The sequence below is a fragment of the Cervus canadensis genome, chromosome 5, assembly GCF_019320065.1.
Source record: "Cervus canadensis isolate Bull #8, Minnesota chromosome 5, ASM1932006v1, whole genome shotgun sequence".
In the NCBI taxonomy this organism is placed as follows: domain Eukaryota; kingdom Metazoa; phylum Chordata; class Mammalia; order Artiodactyla; family Cervidae; genus Cervus; species Cervus canadensis.
In genome coordinates this window covers 46,337,504-46,359,627 of record NC_057390.1, presented here as the reverse complement: position 1 = coordinate 46,359,627, position 22,124 = coordinate 46,337,504, and the positions used below count along the sequence as shown (strand labels likewise).

At 41.7% G+C, this 22,124-nt stretch overlaps 1 pseudogene and 1 gene segment (V, D, J or C); both read left to right on the top strand.

Moving 5' to 3' along the window:
- The window catches only part of LOC122441774, a 114,597-nt gene extending 94,243 nt beyond the window's left edge, over window positions 1–20,354 (top strand). Inside the window, 3 exon segments of the V gene segment in view lie at window positions 1,818–1,826; window positions 14,921–14,957; window positions 19,830–20,354. Of these exon segments, the coding sequence occupies window positions 1,818–1,826; window positions 14,921–14,957; window positions 19,830–20,152 (369 nt within the window).
- Window positions 3,763–5,000, top strand: LOC122441773 (annotated as a pseudogene).
- Window positions 20,355–22,124: the final 1,770 nt, after the last annotated feature.

Below are 22,124 nucleotides of genomic sequence, written 5' to 3'. Positions count from 1 at the left end.
AAATAAGTCCTAGGGATATAATGTACAACCTGATAAAGATAATTAACACTGCTGTATGCTGCATATAAAAGCTGTTAGGAAAGTAAATCCTAAGAGTTATCATCACAAGAGAAAGAATGTTTTCAATTTCTAAACATTGCCTCTGTATGAGATGATATCTGTGCATTCAGTTGCTCAGTCATATCCAACTCTTTACAACCCCATGGACTGCAGCCCACCAGGCTCCTCAGGCAGGAGGAAAAGGGGACAACAGAGGATGAGATGGTTAAGGACATGCGCTTGAGCAAACTCTGGGAGTTGGTGATGGACAGGGAAGACTGGGTGCTATAGTCCATGGGGTCGCAAAGAGTCAGACACGACTGAGTGACTGAACAACAAATACAGATTAGAAAGAATCTATTTAAAATTGTGCTTCTTAACCAGGGAACCCAGAAATATCCCCAGCTACAGTTGGAAATGTCCCTTGTTACATAAACATACTTGGGAAGGAGGCACCTAATCTTCAACATGTTTATGCCAACACAACACACTATGTCTGTTCTCCGATTCCACACAGGATAAAATGATGGGTGTGGGGGAGAGAGGTTCAAGTTTTCCATTGTGTTGACCTCAACTTCTCTATGTGGAAAATATATACATACTTTAGTGTAACTGTCATTTTCTCAAGTTCTTATTGTGTCTCTAACAAAAATATTTTAATATATTTAATGCACTGTAATAAAAATCCATCACAAGACTTCTTTGTGAATTGTATCTTTTATATATAGTCAAAATATCCTAATTCACCAGCTTTGGGTTCAAAATACACAAAGGACAGACAGCAATGGACACTTCATTTCCTAACTGCATCCTTGCACTTCCTAAAAGTAAACTGACCTCTCCTTTTGAGGAATTACTTCTTTCTGATTAGATAGAGTCAGTTGAGGATGTCATGACACCCACCCTTTCTTTTGTCAGCACAGACACACGCCTATCAAGGCTGGAATAAGATTGCTAAACAAAATGAAAAACTGATTAATATCTTGAAAGTGAAAGGGTTATTCACTCAGTTGTGTCTGACTCTTTGCGACCCCATGGACTATACCCTGCCAGGCTCCTCTGTCCATGGAATTTTTCAGGCAAGAATACTGGAATGGGTTGCCAATTCCTTTCTCCAGGGGATCCTTCCAACCCAGGGATCAAACTCGGGTCTCCTGCTTTACAGGCAGATTCTTTAAGATCTGAGTCACCAGGGAAGCCCAGATACAGCAACAAAACCTTAAGTATTATGGTCTTCCCATACAAAAATCATTTATCATTTTCATAATATCAGTTTTTTCTAGGTCTAAAATTTTTGGAATTGAATCTTTATCAGTAATAAATACAAGGCAAACAAACTTTATTTTCCTAGTAAATCAAATGACCTTGAAAAGGACCAATAGTGTTGAAGAAAAATTATGTATGATGATTGTTAAAAAATGGTAAAAAGGCTTGGGAATTCCCTGATGGTCCAGTGGTTGGGACTCTGTGCTCTCACTGCCAGGGCCTCGGTTCCGTCTCTGGTCAAGGCTCCCACAAGCCACTCAATGTAAACAAACAAGGAAGATCCTATTCAGGACCATCACCGGAACTGTAGGGACTGCAATGCAACAATGAGGTTATACAAAAAGGGAGGACTTCAAATACTGGGCTTCAAATACAAGGACTAGTGGAAATTTATAGTCAAGTTGAGAAGGCTGGAGTCGGGGTCAGTAGATGGAAAATTACTAACAGGAAACAGCAGGGGTAATTCTGAGTCTGGCTGAACCCATATGATGGGAGTCTTGCTGAAGGCAGGCCAGAGTCCTCACATACTGTCTGGGAGATGATAGAGTATAAAAAACTGAGTTAGATATCAAGGGGTGAGGGTAGGGAGATCCAGGATGGGGAATTCTGGTTAAACTGACTTTAGCAGGATTCATGCTAAAACTGGACAAAGCAGGGACAAACAGAGAAGCCCAAAATTCAGGGCCTGCTTGAGAAGAGAGTTCAGAGTAGCCTAAATACAATTTGATCAAGGAGAAAATTTGTGTCAATATCTCTTTTTTGCCTTATTTTCAAGTTTTGGGATAACTTGAATTTATTGTAGTTTGTTCTATTTGTACTTGGTCTTCCCATCTTATTTTACATTTCTGTTGATCGTATTTTTCTCTTGATTTTCTCTTAATTTCCTTTTCCTGAATTTTGCTACACTGGTTTAGGTTTTTAACTACTTTTTTTCCTTCCAGTGCCTTGTAAAACTTTTATCTCATTGCTCTTGGATGCCTGTCAGTTGATCCCTTTTTATTGCCATCACTATTCACATGACCTGAAGGCTGAGTGGTAGGTAGCCCAGTGTTATTCCACCTTCCAGGGCCCCCCTTCTAACTTCCAGTCCCAATGCCTTTTCTACTTTTTGGCTGCGCCAGATCTTAGTTGTGTGGGATCTTCAGTCTTCATTGGGATCTTTACTTGCATCTTATGGAATCTAGTTCTCTGACAAGCAATCACACCTGTGTCCCCCGCATTGGGAGCCCAAAGTCTTAGCCACTGGACCACCAGGGAAGTTCACCCAATGCCTTTTAGCTCTGAGGTGCGTGTGCTTTTCTGAGGGCTTTGAGGGCAAAACTAATACTGGCTGCTGCAAAGATCCCTGCCTATTTTTTCCAAGGAATGGAAGATTCTAGTTCCTCCATCATTTCAATCACACAATTGCAATCTTTGCAGTTTTCCCTCAATTATTTTTTCTCCTTTGTGATGCTTCATGAAACATATTTATTCTCATTTTTATATTCCTCTGTCCTTGCAAAGGGGAGTTGGAGAGTGGTGGACAAGTCCATCATATTCAACATAAAAGTCCAATTATTCCTTGCTTCAATCTGTTGCTTTCTTGATATTTTTCTTTTGGTTTTTTGTTTGTTTTCTTGCCGTCCTGCCCACTTCAATTGTGTGCTGTTAGGTTTGGAAGTCTAGTCTCAGCCAAGGTAAACAGGGCACTTTGGTGGTTGAGGAGCTTAAGGGAAGCAGTCACATTAAGGGAAGTGAGCGCTTCTTTCCCCAGCGTCAGACTAAGAGCCTTTGAATCAGTATGCTGATTAGTATGGGGACAGGTACGGGAGCAAAGTAATACTCAAAATTCTCCAAGCTAGGCTTCAATAGTACACGAACCGAGAATTTCCAGATGTTCAAGCTGGATTTAGAAAAGGCAGAGGAAAAAAGAGATCAAATTGCCATCATTCATTGGATCATAGAAAAAGCAAGGGAATTCCAGAAAAAACATCTAATTCTGCTTCACTGACTACGCTAAAGCCTTTGACTGTGTGGATCACAACAAACTGTGAAAATTTTTTAAAGAGATTGGAATACCAGACCACCTTACCTGCCTCCTGAGAAACCTGTATGCAGGCCAAGAAGCAACAGTTAGAACTGGACGTGGAACAACAAACTTGTTCCATATTGGGAAAGGAGTACGTCAAGGCTGTATATTGTCACCCTGGTTATTTAACTTCTATGCAGAGTACATCATGAGAAACGCTGGGCTGGAAGAAGCCCAAGCTGGAATCGAGATTGCCGGGAGAGATATCAATAACCTCAGATATGCAGATGACACACCCTTATGGCAGTAAGTGAAGAGGAACTAAAGAGCCTCTTGATGAAGGTGAAAGAGGAGAGTGAAAAAGTTGGCTTAAAACTGAATATTCAAGTACCGCAAGCCGGCGCCAGGAGCCTGTCTCTGCGTGGCTTTGAGTCGGGTGGGCCGCCACCATGCGTGGCTGAAGTAAGGGTAGAAAGTCCTCCCGCGCCAAAAGCCATGGCCAAAGCCCCGCCAAAGGCCGAGTTCGTGTTGCTCCTGACGACGTCCCACGCGACCCAGACCCCCCAGAGCGCCAGAGGCTTGGGAAGGAGACCAAGGCAGCACAGGTGCAGGCTGGCGCGGGTTGGGGTGGCCTGGAAACCACTGAGCCCGCGCCGCCCTCACCAGTCTGGGGAAGAGGGTGCCTGCCGGCTCCCCCTGGATTGTGGCCTCGCGCTCCAGGCCCAGGCGGCAGAAATCACGGGCAGGTCGTGACCAGGCCCGGCCCGGGGAAGGCCACATCCCTCCCAGGGCACCTGGTGACCAACATTATCTTCATGGGAACCGTGGGAAGGCCGAAAAATGGCCCCCGCGTTGGGAATCTGCGCAGCCCCGCTGTGAAGAAGGCCCCAGATACCTGTTGTGAAGTAGGGCGGGGGTCTCCGGCCTTAGCAGGTGGGAAGCTGAAGAAAGGGACCACTGGGGAGTCTGCCTCCGTTCCAGTGGGAGAGAAGATGGAGAATGCAGGGTCAGGGCCTGCGGCAACAGAGGGCAGCAGGGGTATGCTGAAACGTCCAGCCGAAGCTGGAGACCATGAACACCCAGGCAGACGTGGCCTAGTTCCGGCTTTCCCGCAAGTTTGGGCAGTTGGCGGCTGCACCACTTAGAACACTGGAACCTCCTTATCCAGAATATTCCAGGCTTCTGGGGGCAGGATTTTCAGAACCACTCCCAGCTCTCATCTTTTCTGAATAACCAAGATAAATAGGTCCTCAGCTACTTGAATAGCTTGGAGGTGGAAGTGGTTGGCCTCACTAAATTGGTCTACAAAATCAAGTTCTACTTCGGGTGCAACCCGTATTTCCAAAATACGGTGCTCATCAAAGAATACGGGTGTGACCCTGCCGGCCTGGTGGTGTCTCGTTCTACTCCAATCCAGTGGCTCCTCTGGGATGATCTCCAGATCCTTAGCCAGGAAAAACCTGACAACAGCCAGAGCATCTTTGGGTGGTTTTCAAACCACAGCTCCATTGAGTCTGACAAGATTGTGGAGATAATCAAGGAGGAGTAGGAGGAGTTGTGGCTCAGTCCCTTATAGTACTAGCTTGTGAGTGAAAGGGCCCGTGCAGAGAAAGGAAAGGAGGGCACGCCAGGGGCAGCAGGGCAGCCCGTGGAGACCCCAGAACCTGGGGTAAACAAGTCCAACTGATCCTGCCCAAGTCTCCATCCTACCTCCTGCTGGCCCTGTGCCTGGCTGACCTTATGTGTTCGGCTGTCTGCCTTCTCTTCGTGTTGGCCTCTGTGCACTGTATTCCTATTGGAGTTCAGTTACAAGAATATGGCATTTATGATCATGTTCTTTTGCTTCTCCGTGACGTTCTTGCTTTTTTTACGTTAGTATCACATGTTACTTGATCTCACCTCTCCTGTTTACAGGTTAAACTCACATGATTCAGATGTGTGCTGTACCCTGTTCTTGGCTATGGCCTCTCCCACCTGTCTTTAACATGGGCACTCATGAGTCATCCAACAATAGGACCAGTGCCTCCTCAAGCTCTGCTACTTCAGGGCCTGTGACTTGCTGGGCTTCAAATTCCTGCCAGCCATGCATGCCATCTGCAGCAAGCTTTTCTGTTGCCACTGCAAAATGAAGCTAGTGCATATGGCATTGGCCATCAACCAAAACTGATTGTGCCTTGGTTCTGGGGTCACCAGCCAAGGTGCCACCTACAGGATCTCTGGCTTTGGCCAGGGACCCATGCTACCTCCTGGACACGGATTGAGGTTAAGGGTGAGAAGCAGCTTGCTATGTGTTCTGCACTGTTCTGCATTTCTTCCTGCCTCTGGGCCTTTCTCCTTCCTGGTAAACCTTTGTCAAGGTCTGCACCATGCCTCATCACTGTCAGGCCATTGAGTTTTGTCTAGGTTGCTGTTGGCCCAGTTGGCTTCCTGGTTAACAAGGACTTCAAGAACTACCTGTGGACACAGGCCCTCTGCCAGTGCATGAGTTCCACACCTACCCTCTCCAGCCTTCCAGGAACCCTACTGGCTGCCAGACTGATGGGCAAGCTGGTATGTGTGGACATGTGCTCACCGTCATCAAGCTGTGGCTTCAGATGTGGCCTTGTGTTATGCGGAAGATTAATGCTATATGCTACTTATTTTGTCTCTGAGTAAATCTTACCATTTTCCCCATTTTTTGCCTAATGGGAAAATAGAACTGTACAGTCTGCTTTTTTTTTTCTTAAAGCTTTTCCCTGTTTATTATGGACATTTTCAACATGTGCAAAGTGGAGAGACCCCGTGTGCTGTCACCTAGCTACATCATTTATCAATTATGGTCAACCTGATTTCATCTGCATCTCCCTCTCCCTGCCTGTATTGTTTATCAAAAGTCTAAGACACTGTGCCAGTTCAACCAGGACCACTTTGGGAGACTAAGACACTCTGCTGGTGGTGATAGTGGTGGGTGCACTATCACTATCCCATCAGGTCTGCTTTTTGCTTTTCATGTTAACTAATGATGTGCCAGAGATGGGCCTCAGATATGAAAGTCTTCAGAATTTACAGGAAGTCTCAAAAAGTGATGAGGCTGCATTTTCCCTGCATCCACAAGAGGAAAGAGAGACTGCTCTGTTGTAAACTCTTTCAAAGACTTATCTATCAGTCTTTGATAAGGTGCTTACTTGAGATCTTTCACCAGAATAACAGTCTTTTTTCCACCTGTAAGATGGAGACTTTGTGTGATTGTTACAATTATCAGCATGTCCTGGTCTCATGATATAATTCTGATCTTGAAAGTAAAGTATAATTTGGAAATTGTTGCTGTGTTCTGTGAAAATAACCTCCCAAAAGTAATCAGTAACCGGTTGTCTTACTTGGTAATTTGGCACTCTGGTAATAATGCAATTATTTCTCTGTTCTGAAACAGTATAAATAGTTGTAAGGTTACTTGCATGATGGGAAAAAATAAAAGCTTGAATCTCTAAAAAAAGAAAAAAAAAACTCAACATTCAAAAAGCAAAGATCATGGCATCTGGTCCCATCACTTCGTGGCAAATAGATGGGAAAACAATGGAAACAGTGGCAGACTTCATTTTCTTGGATCCTAAAATCACTACAGATGATGACTGAAGCCATGAAATTTAAAGATGCTCCCTGGAAGAAAAGCTATGACAAACCTAGACAGCACATTATAAAACAGAGACATTACTTTGCTGACAAAGGTCCATCTAGTCAAAGCTATGGTTTTTCCAGTAGTCATGTACGGATATGAGATTGGACCATATAGAAGGCTGAGCACTGAAGAACTGACACTTTTGAACTGTGATGTCGGAGACTCTTGAGCGTCCCTTGGACTGCAAGGAGATCAACCAGTCAATCCTAAAGGAAATCAACCCTGAATATTCATTGGAAATACTCATGCTGAAGCTGAAGCTCCAATACTTTGGCCATCTGATGTGAAGAACTAACTCATTTGAAAAGACCCTGATGCTCGGAAAGATTGAAGGCAGGAGAAGGGACAACAGAGGATGAGATGGTTGGATGGCATCACTGATCCAATGGACATGAGTTTGAGCAAGCTTCAGGAGATGGTGAAGGACAGGGAAGCCTGGCATGCAGTGCATGGGGTCGCAAAGAGTTGGACATGACTGAGCGACTGAACAGCAACATGGGAATAAGAGCCAAGAACAAGCCTAGTTTAACCCCACTTAGAAACCAAAGGAGCCAATTTAAGAAAAATCTAGTTTAAGAAGAGGGATTAAACTCACACATTCAATCACAATACTTCCCCCTTGTTTAATGACAAAATCATGTAACTTCTCTGGTGGTCCAGGGGCTAAGAATCCATGCTCCCAATGCAGGGGATCTGGGTCCCATCCCTGGTCAAGGAACTAGATCCCACATGCCACAACTAAAGATCCCTCATGCTGAAACTAAAGATCTGGCAGGCTGCAATGAAGAAGATTTTGTGTGCCTTGACTAAGACCCAGAGCAGCCAAATAAATAAATAAATTTTAAATAAATAGACACAAATTTTTTTTTAAAAAAACCTAAATTGCAAAAATGATTTTTTAAAGAAATAAACCCAAAACAAATTCCCTGGCAGTCCAGTGGTTAGGACTCCACATTCTCATTGCCAAGGGCCCCAGGGTCAATCCTTGATCAAGGAACTGAAATCCACAAGTTTTGTGGTACAATCAGAAAGAAGAAAGAAACCCACAAGTACAGGAAGATCAGGGCAGAGATAGCAGCAGCAGAATATTAGGTTGTGTGGTAAGCAGCTTGACTGACCCCTGGAGCTGAACAGAATGGGGGTGGGGGGGGGCAGCATTGGAAAGTAGAGTGAGATTGAAATCCTTTTGAAATGGAATCAGGACATTCATATATTCATATCAAGGGAAGGAGGCAACGCAGGTCAGTGAGCAGAAAAGATCCAGAGCCCAGGTTCTTAGTCAAGATGAGCAAGACTGGGAAGAGGAGGAAGGGGGGAGTGGTCAGAGGGGTGGGAGGGGGCCTCTCACTAAGCGGTCCTGAGTCAGTAGAAAGCAGAATAGAGTGTTCATGAAGGATTTGAAGATTTTGACAACAAAGGCAAAAATGTGAGGAACCAAGCCTGAATTCAGGGACTCCATGGCTGCACGCAGAGCTGGCTCAATCACAGTAGTTGTCTGCAATGGGTTTCTGTGCAGTAGGTTGAGGGGGACACAGGGTTGCATGCGAAGTAGACAGACAGGGACCGGGGGAACTCCACGGTAGAGCTTGAAAGGTTCATCACTAGTGTAAAACCAACTGGAAACCACAACATTCAATATGTAAATCTCATTGTCAGAGCTTCTCCAATGGTACATAAGCCTTGGTATGTTGGTACTGTTTTCTCTTTCACTCTAGAAAGTAAAAAAAAAAAAAGAACAAAACACCTGCAGCCTTCATGTCTTCATGGAAACAAGATGTGTGTGTTTGTGTGCATGTTCAGGCACTCAGTGGTGTCTGACTCTTTGCAACTCTATGGGCTGTAGCCTGCCAGGCTCCTTGTCCATTGAATTTCCCAGGCAAGAATACTGGAGTGGGTTGTCATTTCCTCTTTCAGGGGATCTTCCTGCCCCAGGGACTGAACCTGAGTCTCTGGCATCTCCTGCACCAGCAGTCAGATCCTTTACCGCTAGTGCCACCTGGAAAGGCCCAGAAACAAGATGAGTGTCTACATTTTCCAAAGCAGGACCAGAATTTCAGGTCAGAAGTACAGCTTATGTGTTTGCACGTGGTTGGACCAAGGACTTTGCTTCTCTCAGCATGTCTTTCTTCAGAAATGGATGGAAATAGACACAGCCCCAAAGCAGCAAAGAAGCAGTGAGTTCTCAAGTGACCTCCTCTGTCTCCCTCCTTCTGGGCAAATGGGGGCCATCCTTGCCCCTTGGGGATTCAAGTCAGATGTCCATTTGTGGCACTCTAGCCCAGAGAACAGCAAATGATCAGGTTCTGATCACCACAGAATGTGGCTCAAGAATTTCCTCCTCACCTTTTGAAATACCAGCTTAAGTCTAGTACAAAGGACAGACACTATAATCCTAAGGAGGAAGGAATCAAGCTGAAGTCCAAAAAAACACACCTACTTTGGGCTTTACTGTGAATGATGAGCTGGAAAAAATTTTGAACCACAGACTTCTGGATGGATTATCAGATGCAAACATTCAGGAGCCAGGTAGGGAAGCCCTCAGTCCTCAAACTTTGCAAAATTGTGTCACTGTGTCTCTGACATGTTGGGTGATTTTCTGTATGGTACTGATGGGAGACAGACCTTTCAAATAGGCTGGTTACTTGTGTCAAATTTAAAAAAAAAAAAAAAAAAAAGGTGTTTCTTGAAATGCTAGACCTGAGAACACTGATCAGAAAGCTTCTCAACAGTTTTCAGGATGACTTATACACATGTATTTCGTCTTTCTCTCTTTTGTTTTTTCTTTCTCTCCCTAGGCCAGATGAGCCTGGTGGGCCATGGGGCTGCAAAGAGTCACACACGACTGAGCCGCTGAGCACACACACAGGCCATGAGCTGTTGAGAATTTATTCTAAGAATATGACTTTGTTGGCAGCCACATGGAAAGCAGCTTTAGTGAAGAGTTTTTTGGAATGGTCCCCTAAATTTTCTGTTTCCATCACTCATGCATAAATCTAAGAACCCCTCAGACTAGTTTATTGACTATTTTTCCTTAGTAAGTCAATCTTATCAAGGCCCATCCTGGACACTCTGTAGAATGGTAGGTCTTCACAGTTGCTCCTAAGACATCCTTTGCCTTCAAATAATAAACCACATACACATTAAGGCTCTCAGCCACTTTTCAGTGATCCATGTGATGTTACAACAAACATCACAACAACCATTCCTATTGATCCTACTGTGTGTGGTCAAAAAAACTAGCTTTTGCTCAACAGTTCTTATAATAAGCATCTTTTATTAGTAGCAAATTCTGCTTTTAATAGTCATTTACTTACATGCTTCACTTTCAATCTCCTATTTACTCACTTAGGAACATACATTTTTCAGCCCCCACGTCACACCCACATGTCCTACATTGGTAAAACAATATCTCCTATACAGAACAGGAAAACTCCTACCTTTTTTGCACTCTTAATTTAAAGATTATTAAAACAGTATTTGAATGACAAAGAAAAGTTAAACATGTATATATCATTTTAAAATTATATTTACAATTGCACATGACTATGGAGAATTCTACTTGATGATATCAAACTATCAAAATTGGTACAGCCTTAGTGTTTCTGAAAATCAAAAAATGAATATATTCCCGTAATTTTTAAAAATCAAATAATCTACAATAGTACAGTAGAAAGAGAAGACATGGCTCCCTTTTCTTCCACAACTACTGTAATCAATTTTAGGAGACAGTTACTGAGCACAATTGATTGTATTTCCTTCTGCAATTAGCCTCTATTCATATCCATACATATTCAATTAAAATGGATCATAGTATCATACAATACATACCATTCAGCTGTATCTTTGCAATCACCTTCTTCGTGACTATGCAGAAAGCTATTTTATCCTCTTATTGGCTGTTTTGTGCTCCATTGCAAAGCTCAGTCATATTTAGTTTATGATGAAGACGTCAGTTATTTTCTCTTCTTTTACCTTTTTTTCTAATTGGAGGATAATTGCTTTACAGCGTTGTGTTAGTTACTATAAGCTATAAGTGAATCAGCTCTAAGCATACATATATTCCCTCCCTCTTGGGCCTCCCTTTCCCCCTACCATCCCACCCCTCTAGGTCACCCTTAAGCACCAAACTGAGCTCCCTGTGCTATGTAGCAGTCTCCCACTAGCTCTTAATATTTATTTTACACACAATATATGTCAATGTTCCTCTCTCAGTTCATCCTATCCTCTCCTTCCCCTGCTGCATCCACAAGTTCATTCTCTATGTCTACATCTCTATTCCTTCTTGCAAATAGGTTTATCAATACCACTTTTCTAGATTTCATATATATGCATTAATATATGATATTTTTCTCTTTCTGACTTACTTCACTCTGTATTACATACTCCAGGTTCATCTACATTACTCCAAATAACCCAATTTTGTTCCTTTTTACGGATAAGTAATATTCCACTGTATATGCCTACCACAACTTCTTTTTCTTTTCACTTTTTAAGCAACATTTCATGTGCAGTCTTGTATATAGAATTGAGCTTACTTCAGAATTACTATTACAATTTCTTTTGTAAAACTTACTATTACCATAGTCAGTATTAACCCTTGGTCCTTTATAATTTATCTGCCCTGATCTAGTCTTGATTTTTCAACTATTTATGGTTTTTTTGTTTTTCTCTTTGTTTTGTTCTTTTCATTCATTCTGCAAATGTTTGTTGAGCATTTACCAAGTTAAGATACTAGACTAGACCTTCCATATATAAGGCAATGAAACATCAAACAGCTTACAATCCAGCAGGGCAGAAAGAATCTAACTGCAGATAAGGGCAACTAGGTGTTACAGGCTCAGTGACCTGCCTCTGTACTCTACAACATTGAGTTGTTTGCTGGGAGATAATCCCAAAGAAAGGCAATCCCAAAGAATGCTCAAACTACCGCACAATTGCACTCATCTCACATGCTAGTAAAGTAATGCTCAAAATTCTCCAAGCGAGGCTTCAGCAATACGTGAACTGTGAACTTCCAGATGTTCAAGCTGGTTTTAGAAAAGGCAAAGGAACCAGAGATCAAATTGCCAACATCCGCTGGATCACTGAAAGAGCAAGAGAGTTCCAGAAAAACATCTATTTCTGCTTTATTGACTATGCCAATGCCTTTGACTGTGCGGATCACAATAAACTGTGGAAAATCCTAAAAGAGATGGGAATACCAGACCACCTGACCTGCCTCTTGAGAAACCTATATGCAGGTCAGGAAGCAACAGGTAGAACAGGACATGGACCAACAGACTGGTTCCAAATAGGAAAAAGAGTACGTCAAGGCTGTATATTGTCACCCTGCTTATTTAATTTATATGCAGAGTACATCATGAGAAACACTGGGCTGGAAGAAGCACAAGCTGGAATCAAGATTGCCGGGAGAAACATCAATAACCTCAGATATGCAGATGACACCACCCTTATGGCAGAAAGTGAAGAGGAAGCCTCTTGATGAAGGTGAAAGAGGAGAGTGAAAAAGTTGGCTTAAAGCTCAACATTCAGAAAACTAAGATCATGGCATCTGGTCCCATCACTTCATGGCAAATAGATGGGGAAACAGTGGAAACAGTGTCAGGCTTTATTTTTTTAGGCTCCAAAGTCACTGTCGATGGTGATTGCAGCCATGAAATTAAAAGACGCTTACTCCTTGGAAGGAAAGTTATGACCAACCTAGATAGTATATTAAAAAGCAGAGACATTACATTGCCAACAAAGGTCTGTCTAGTCAAGGCTATGGTTTTTCCAGTGGTCATGTATGGATGTGAGAGTTGGACTGTGAAGAAAGCTGAGCGCCGAAAAATTGATGCTTTTGAACTGTGGTGTTGGAGAAGATTCTTGAGAGTCCCTTGGACTGCAAGGAGATCAAACCAGTCCATCCTAAAGGAGATCAGTCCTGGGTGTTCATTGGCAGGGATGATGCTGAAGCTGAAACTCCAATACTTTGGCCACCTGATTCGAAGAACTGACTCACTGGAAAAGACCCTCATGCTGGGAAAGATCAAAGGCAGGAGGAAAAGGGGATGACAGAGGATGAGATGGCTGGATGGCATCACTGACTCGATGGACATGAGTTTGAGTGAACTCTGGGAGTTGGTGATGGACAGGGAGGCCTGGCCTGCTGCGATTCATGGGGTCACAAAGAGTTGGACACAATTGAGCGACTGAACTGAACTGAACTGAATCCAACAGAAAGTCTCTCTTAAATTGAGTCTTGAAAGACAATTGGTTGTTCACAAGTTAAGGCAGGTGGACAAAAGTGTTTCCAAGAAGAGGGGGAGCTATGTAGAAGCTGGAGGTCTCAGGAGAACAGTAAGGACTTTAGTATGCTGAAGTGGGAATGGAAAGTTAAAAGGGAAACAGGACTGGAATAAGTAGAGCTGGACTCACAGCAAAATGAGGTCTTCAGGGCCCCTGATGGAGTTACTATGGAAACATCAAGGCATGCCACAATTCTCTAGCAGCTCCAAAGACAGCATACACCCGGCTCAGCTCATTGTGGCATGGTGGGTACCCCTCCAGTTCTACCTGTCCTGTGACAACAGACAACTAACCAAGTAAAGTCTACTTTTCTACTCTTTTGATCTTTGTTTTTGTTTCATGGGCCATCTACAGCTTCACTCCAAAATATATTTCAGAATAAGACATGGGCCTTGGTTTGATATATTAATACATTTAGTCTTTTTTTTTTAAATGACATGGTGGCAAAAGAGAGGTTCAAATAGAAAAAACATTATTTCAGTATTATTAACTGAGAAAAGCTAAGAAGTTTCATAATGACATTGAATGAGGTTTGTCATGTGCAAGCCCCACCCCCCCTCACCCCAGGAGAAGGTATAAAGAAGTACAGTTTTTGAAATGAAATTATTTACAAAACAGAAATAGACAGACAAAGAACACAAATTTATGGTTACCAAAGGGGAAAGATGGGGAAGAGATAAATTAGGAGTTTGGGATTAACAGATATACAATATTAAAGAGATTAAACAACAAGGTCCTACTATATATAGCACAGGGAAATACATTCAATCAGTTTAGTTCAGTTTAGTCACTCAGTCATGTCCAACTCTTTGCAACCCCATGGACTGCAGCACACCAGGCCTCCCTGTCCATCACCAACACCCAGCGTTTTCTCAAACTCATGTCCATTGAGTCGATGATGCCATCCAATCATTTCATCCTCTGTCATCCCCTTCTCCTCCCGCCTTCAATCTTTCCCAGCATCAGGGTCTTTTCAAATGAGTCAGCTCTTCCCATCAGGTGGCCAAAGTATTGGAGTTTCAGTTTCAACATCAGTTCTTCCACTGAACATTCAGGACTGATCTCCTTTAGGATGGACTGGTTTGATCTCTTTGCAGTCAAAGGGACTCTCAAGAGTCTTCTCCAACACCACAGTTCAAAAGCATCTGTTCTTCAGCGCTCAGCTTTAGCGCTCAGCTTTCTTTATAGTCCAACTCTCACATCCATACATGACTACTGGAATACCTTGTAATAGTGTATAATGGAAAAGAATGTTAAAAATAATATATATGTGTGTGTATATAACTGAATCACTTTGATGTATCTAACACAACACTGTAAATCAACTATGCTTCAACTGTCTAAAAGTATAGTGTTTTTTTAAATGAGCTTATCTTTCTTTCTAATTTATATTCAATCTGCTTTCCAGTAAATAGGTAAGCAGCAGTCCAGACGTGGGAGATTGCTAACATATGGGACCACTTATTTAGGCCATAGACATAAATAAATCATCTAGGATTTTAGAATTCACCTAAGAATGACAAACATTCTCTATCAGAGAAGCCCCAGGGCCTCCACACCTGCTTGAGATGGGAGTTAAGCTTCAGCGGCTTGACCCAAGGCTCTGTTCCCCTTTAGTGAGAAGGGTTTTTATACAGCGAGATAACGTACAGCTATCACTGTGGCGGACGTTTGGTCAAGGAACCAACCTGGAAATCAAGCGTGAGTAAAATCCAAACTTTCCTTTCTCAGTTGTCTGTGTCTTATGATCCCTGTGTCTCTGAAATGATCTGTGCATTGACTCTATGAAACCAGACTCTGCCATCCTCCAGGGCAAAGTTACAGTTCATCTGTAATCAAACAGGAGAACTGATTGCACATTTTCTATGAAGAACCAGTCAGTCTCTGGGTGGGAATAACTTGCCTGAGTGATAGTTTCAGAAATGTATTGGTGAGCAAAAGGTCTGTTCTGAAACAGAGCTTTGCTCAATGGTCAGGAAGGGAAAGGGTTTTTGTATAGGAACAAGGTTAAGAGGAACCGTTGTGTAAATACTTTCGGCGGAGGAACCAAGCTAGAGATCAAAAGTAAGTATTGTTTTCAGCTAATCCTTTGCTGTTTCTGTCTATTTACCTTTTGTTCCTTTTTGCCTGTTTTCATTAATTCAGTGTCAGGGTTAAAACAAATTTCATTCCCAGGTTAGCTACAGAGGAGGGGAAGGGAAATTCTCCCATAGGAGGCTAGCTGATGGTAAATTTAAGATTAATTTTAATGTAATTGGGGAAGGGGGCTTGATGCCCCTTCAGGGTAGGTATTTGTACAAGCGGAAATTAGGGAATCACTGTGGTTCACTTTCGGCCCAGGGACCAGAGTGGAGATCAAACGTGAGTACATTTTTATTCAGTTGTTTGTGAGACTTTTGTCCTCTTCTATCAGTGAGCAAATTTGTGACATTTTGGCTACATGAGCCATGCCTGGTGACCCAAAAAGTAAAAGACAGAAAGTCAGAAGACAGTCAATTGTTAAGCTGAACAGACAGCCAAATCACTGAATTTGTAAGGAGAGTAGGGTTTGTGGAGAGAAAGGAGGAGAAATGGCTGGATTTTTCTGTGGATTGGGCTTTTTTCCTGTGATTGGCTTCAGAAGGAGGTTTTTGTTAAGGGGGATATATCAGGGACATCACTGTGAAGTTACGTTCGGCAGCGGGACGAAGGTGGAAATCAAACGTAAGTGCAATTTTCAACTCCTTTTTCTTATAGAGCTGTGAAATTTGGGAGTTTTAATGCTTGGGATATGAGTTGAGGTCAGTTTTGAAGAGAATGGGATTCTTCTGAAAAATCAGATGAGTCGGGGGCTGGAAATCAGTTAGCCTCAAGGAATAGCAAAGAGCTAGTTAGTTGATGTGGCACCTAAATGGCCAGATTTTCTCTGTATCTGACCATTGAAAGAGATTAGCAGCAAAAAGCGGTTTTTGTTGAGAGGAAAGTAAATTAAATCTGTGGATCATCTTTGGCCAAGGGACACGTTTGGAGATTAGACATAAATAATTTTTCTCTATTACCTTCTGAAATGTGGGTCTAAATGCCAATATGGACTTTTAGAGGCTTAAATATGAGTTTTGTAGAGATGGGTAAATGAGAGTATTTCAGATTTATTATCAGTTTGAAAAGTTAAACTCAGCTCCAAAACTGGATTTGTAGACAAAAAAGATTAATTTAATCTAAACCAAATGACTCAAAGGGGAAAAAAATAAGTGTCGATGAAAAAGGACACTTTTTCAAAGATAAAGATGTTTAGCTTTTAAAAATCAGAACAGAGACTTAAATTTTTTACATCTTAAGATTTGTAGAATGTCCCTGGGATAGGATATTAAAAAATTTCAAATATCTCCTTAAAAAGGAATCTTTGCAGCTCTAAAGAGCCAAACTGAATTAATTTTCATTGAGATTTGCCAAATATTGTACTGATTTTTGCTAGATGTACAAAAAAAAAAAAGTAGAGAAATGTGTTTGTCTTCTCTCTCTGTCTGATAAATTATTTTATACCAATAAAAATTAATGGAATGCACTAAAAAAAAATCAGTAAGATGTTAGAAAAATATACTTCTCTATGTTAAAATTTCTGCTTGATTGAGAATCAGCAGCAGTGTTATTTTTAGAGTCTAAAATGAGTGATAAACTGTCAATATTCAGAAATGCTATAGGGGATCTATACCTTGACAGATTACTCTTTAAAAAAAAAAACAACAAATTTCTTTGTTAGACAATACTAGAAATGTGTAAATACATCTCCTCTTATAAATGAAGGAAAGAGGGTTGTTCCCAAAAACTCAGCTTTGAAGAAATTTGTTTAGGAGAAGGAAAATAAAATAATAGCACTTTTTAGATGCCCACGGACGTTAAAAAGATAGGAAATATTTTAATGAGTATGATTTTTGTTATTACTTGGTGGTGTCTTTGTACCGCTGTGGAGGCCGTGGCTCTGCTAACGTGGTCTGTAGACCTCGCGGCTGTCTTTAGACTTCGGGGCGGTCTGCTTTTGTGATTGAACGATGTTGGTGGCCAGGCCCTTGGGCTATAGTGGCCGCTCACCTGGCCGCTAAAGGCCGCGAAAGGCATGGCCAACCCCGTGATCGCCCATTCAGCTGTGTTATGGCCCGCTTTCCTGACACAGTGATACGAATCATGTCGCTAACAGTAGAGAACAGAAATGTGGACACCAGCTAACATGGGGAAAATAGGGAAAAGCCTGATTTTTATCAGCAATTCCAAAAATAAAATTTATATTATTGTATCTGCTTAATAAAAATTTCCAGTAGGGGTCTATAAAGAACTTAGTTATTTTTTCAGCGATCTATAATTATTTCAATATCCTCTCATCAAATATATTTAAGTAATAAATGTTCAATCAAAATGAAATATGTATAAAAGTTAATATTATATATTTATACATACATATAATTTTCTCTATATACATATAACTCTTTTAGGGCAAAATTCACACCAGCAAAAATCTAACTGAAGACTAGCAATCTGGCCATTCAGGTTTTGATCAGTTAACTTTTACTGAGTTAAAAGTTCAAACTAAATATCATTATAGGTATATTGCTGGAAAAAAATAAGATAAATTTGTGATGCTTTTAATTTTCAGAAATGTAATGGCTTCAGTAAGATTATGTTTCAGGTGTACAAAATATCTAAATGTGTATAAATGCCATTGATAAAAACTCAATGGCATTTTTTATAAATTTTTCATAAAAAATAGAAAAGTTTAAAAAAGTAAAATAAATAAATAAATAAATAGAAAAGTATTTTCCAACCCCCTCATTCCATGATAGAAAATTTTTAATCTGGGTGTTTTACCCTTTAAAATCATTTAAAAATTTGTTATTGTCATTGTTGTTTACTTTGGCTAATTTCAAAAGTGATACTTGAAAAAGATTATTTTTGGTTTGCAGACAAACTGACAGGACTATTTTAGGGCCATTTAAAAACTCTTTCAAACTGTTTAAACTATGCAAGTATTTTAAACTGTTCTAAAATAATTTAGGGCCTTTTAAAAATCTTTCAATGAATTTTAAATTCTATTAAAAAGTTAGTACGAGGTCTTACAAAAATTTCCATGTCAAATATGATAATTGTTTAATATTTTAATGCAGGATAGAATGTTTAAAGCCACCAAAGATTGACCCAAATAGGAGTATCTTCATAGGATATTTCATCTCCTTTATTTCTAGAATTCATCTTATTTTACTGCATAGGCTATTTTATAAAATTCTCTGAAAAAAAATAATACAAAGGGTAAAAGAAGGGAAAATATCAAAACATTAAAAATTAAGTATCTGATATTGAACTGCTTGGTTAACGTGGAGGTTTATAGCTTTATAAAATCTGTTCACTTATCTGTGACTTCTCCCAGGAAAGAATTCTTAATTTGTTATTTAATTCACGCTCTCCCATTCAAGAACTCAAAGGCCTACCAAGGGGATTTCTAGCAGGCCATCTGGCAGCTGCTCACAGTCAGAAGTGAAGCTCATCAGTTTCTCCTGGGCAGGTGGCTGAAGTTACAGTTGACCCTGTGAGTCTGCCTGAGACTTGCCCGATATGGCGACAGTCATAAGGCCAGGGCTGGGGGTCTCCCTTTGAGGCCTTTTGCAAGGAGTGGGAGAGTTGCTGGCCTGATCACAGAGGGTGAAGGGGTTGACACCCACACATACACTCTTGGACCCAGACTCAGAGTTTGGGGCTCACCCATGCAGGGTGAGTCTTACCCCAACATGCCCAAAGGAAGCCCAGGAAGTGGAAGACAGCCTGACATCACTGCACAGGACTAGGAGAGGCAAGGGGGAAGTGATCTTGTTAGATCTATTCTTACTTCAGGAGGGTCTGATAAAGTGGTTTTGTTTCTTGGCCTCTTGCACTGGGTTCCCTTATAGGAGGCAGGGAACACAGATGAAGGAAAGAAAGATAAGGTCAGAAAACTTAAAACTCTTTTCAAACTGCTTAAACTATTTAAGTATTTTAAACTGTTCTAAAATTATTTAGGAATTTTTAAAAAAATTTTAATGAATTTTTAAACTCCATTAAAAAGTTGATAGGGCTTCCATGGTGGCTCAGCCAGTAAAGAATCTGGCTGCAATGTGGGAGATCTGGGTTTGATCCCTGGGTTGAGATGATCCCCTGGAAGATATAAGGACTTACAAGAATTTCTATATCAAATATGCTAATTATTTAATATTTTAATGCAGGAGAGAATGTTTAAAGCTATCAAGAATTGACCCAAAGAAGAGTATGTTCATGGGATATTTCACTTCATTTTTTTCTAAAATTCATATTATTTTGCAGCCTTACAATGGCTGCAAAGAGTACAAAAAATTCAGAGCTTTCTTAAGGAATAGGGGCTAAGGAAAAACTCAAAATCATGGCAATTGTGAATTTGCTTCCTGACTTCCCTGGGTGGTGCTTGGATACTATAAAAAAAGCATGCAGCTCTCTGCACATCTGTCTTTTGCATTTCTAAGGTCACCCCCAGACAGTGCACCCCAGTAGAGAACTTCACTGTTACTTAAACACCCTTCTCTGTTCTTCCGTCCTCAGGGTCTGATGCTCAGCCATCCATCTTCCTCTTCAAACCATCTGACGAGCAGCTGACGACTGAAACTGTCTCTGTCGTGTGCTTGGTGAATGATTTCTACCCCAAAGATATCAATGTCAAGTGGAAAGTGGATGGGGTTACCCAGAGCAGCAACTTCCAGAACAGTTTCACAGACCAGGACAGCAAGAAAAGCACCTACAGCCTCAGCAGCACCCTGACACTGTCCAGTTCGGAGTACCAAAGCCATAACGTCTATGCGTGCGAGGTCAGCCACAAGAGCCTGACTAGCGCCGTCGTCAAGAGCTTCAGTAAGAACGAATGTTAGAGCAAGAGGTCTACAGGCTCTCCAGTCACCTGGGCTGATTTGGTCCCAGCCCCTCACCCCTCCTCAGGCCCTTTTCCCACAGATCAACCCCTATTGCAATCCTCTGACCCATCTCCCCACCTCATCCCCCTCCCCCTCTTTGGCTTTAATCATGCTAATGTTGGGGGGACAGTGAATAAATAAAGTAAATCTTTGCACCTGTGATTTCTCTCTCCTTTCTGATTTAAGGGTTTTTGTTTTGTTTTGTTTTTTAACTTTTTTTTTTTTTGGTGGTGGGCGGGGGGGGGGGGGCGTTGCTGCTCTGGGTCTACCCACTCCAGTGTACTTGCCTGGAGGATCCCATGGACTGTGGGGGCTGGCAAGCAATAGTCCCTAGGGTCACAAAGAGTTGGACTCAACTGAAGGGACTTAGCACACACGCACGCACTGGGTCTTCATTGCTGCACGGAGTTTCTCTAGTTGCAAAGAGCAGGGGCTACTCTCTAGTTGCAGTGAAGGGGCTTCTCACTGAGGTGATTTCTCTTGTTGTGGAGCATGGGTTCTAGAGCAAGTGAGCTTCAGTAGTTGCAGCACGTGGGCTCAGTAGTTGCCCAGCCACAGCATGTGAAATCTTCACAGATCAAGGATGAAACCCAAGTCCCCTGCATTGTCAAGCAGATTCTCAACCACTGGAGCACCAGGGAAGTTCCTTGATCAAAGGTTTTTAAACACTGTTTTTCTAATGATCCAGTTTATCTTCTAAGGAATTAAATATTGAGTTGATAAAAACCATACCATCATTTATAAAAATCATCAGCCTCCATTCTAGTCTACCCTACTTTAGCTACAAGACACTCATGAAACCCATAAGGCATCTATATTCATAGCCCTCTCCTGGGCCATGCTATGAGAGGCTTGCTTCTTTTTTTTTATTATTGAAATATAGTTGATTTACAATGTTGTGTTAGTTACAGGCATACAGCAAAGTGATTCAATTGTCCATATGCATATATGTACTCTTTTTTAGATTTTGTTCCCATACAGGTCATCACAGGGTATAGAGTAGTTTCCTGGGCTTTACAATAAGTTCTCTTTAGTTATATATGTCATTGGGATTGAGATTAGTGCCTCTTTGATTTCCCCTTCTCAGCAGGCTTCAGAGCCCTTTTCAGGGTAATGGTTCTTATGATCACATATTCTTTGATCCAGTTGAATCTAATTTACCAACAGAAAATCTTTCAAAAGAAGGGAATGGCTAGAAACAGAGTCATTTATTGTGACAAAACAAAGATAATAATGTGGATGAAGAAGCAATAGGGAAATATATTTAAGTCCATTATGGCACTTTGACTTAAGAGAATACGATGCCTTCATTACATTTTAAATACAATGCATATTGAGGACCTCCTATCGACCAAAGAGGGCTTCCCTGGTAGCTCAGAGGTTAAAGCGTCTGCCTGCAATGAGGGAGACCTGGGTTCGATCCCTGGGTCGGGAAGATCCCCTGGAAAAGGAACTGGCAACCCACTCCAGTATTCTTGCCTGCAGAATCCCATGGATGGAGAAGCCTGGTGGGCTACAGTCCACGGGGTCGCAAAGAGTCAGACACGACTTCACTCATTCACTCACTCACTCATCGGCCAAAGACCACATTAAATGTTTCCACAACCTAATTTAATTTTTACTACACTACACAGTTAAAGTGAAAGAACATGAACGTTGCTCAGTGGTGTCCGATTCTTTGTGACCCCGTTACAGTCCATGGAATTCTCCAGGCCAGAATACTAGAGTGGATAGCCGTTCCCTTCTCCAGGAGATCTTCCCAACCCAGGGATAGAATCCAGGCCTCCCGCATTGCAGGTGGTTTCTTTATCAGCTGAGCCACCAGGGAAGCCCAAGAATACAGGAGTGGGTAGCCTATCCCTTCTCCAGTGGATCTTCCTGACCCCAGGAATCCAATCGGGGTCTCCTGCATGGCAGGTGGATTCTTTAC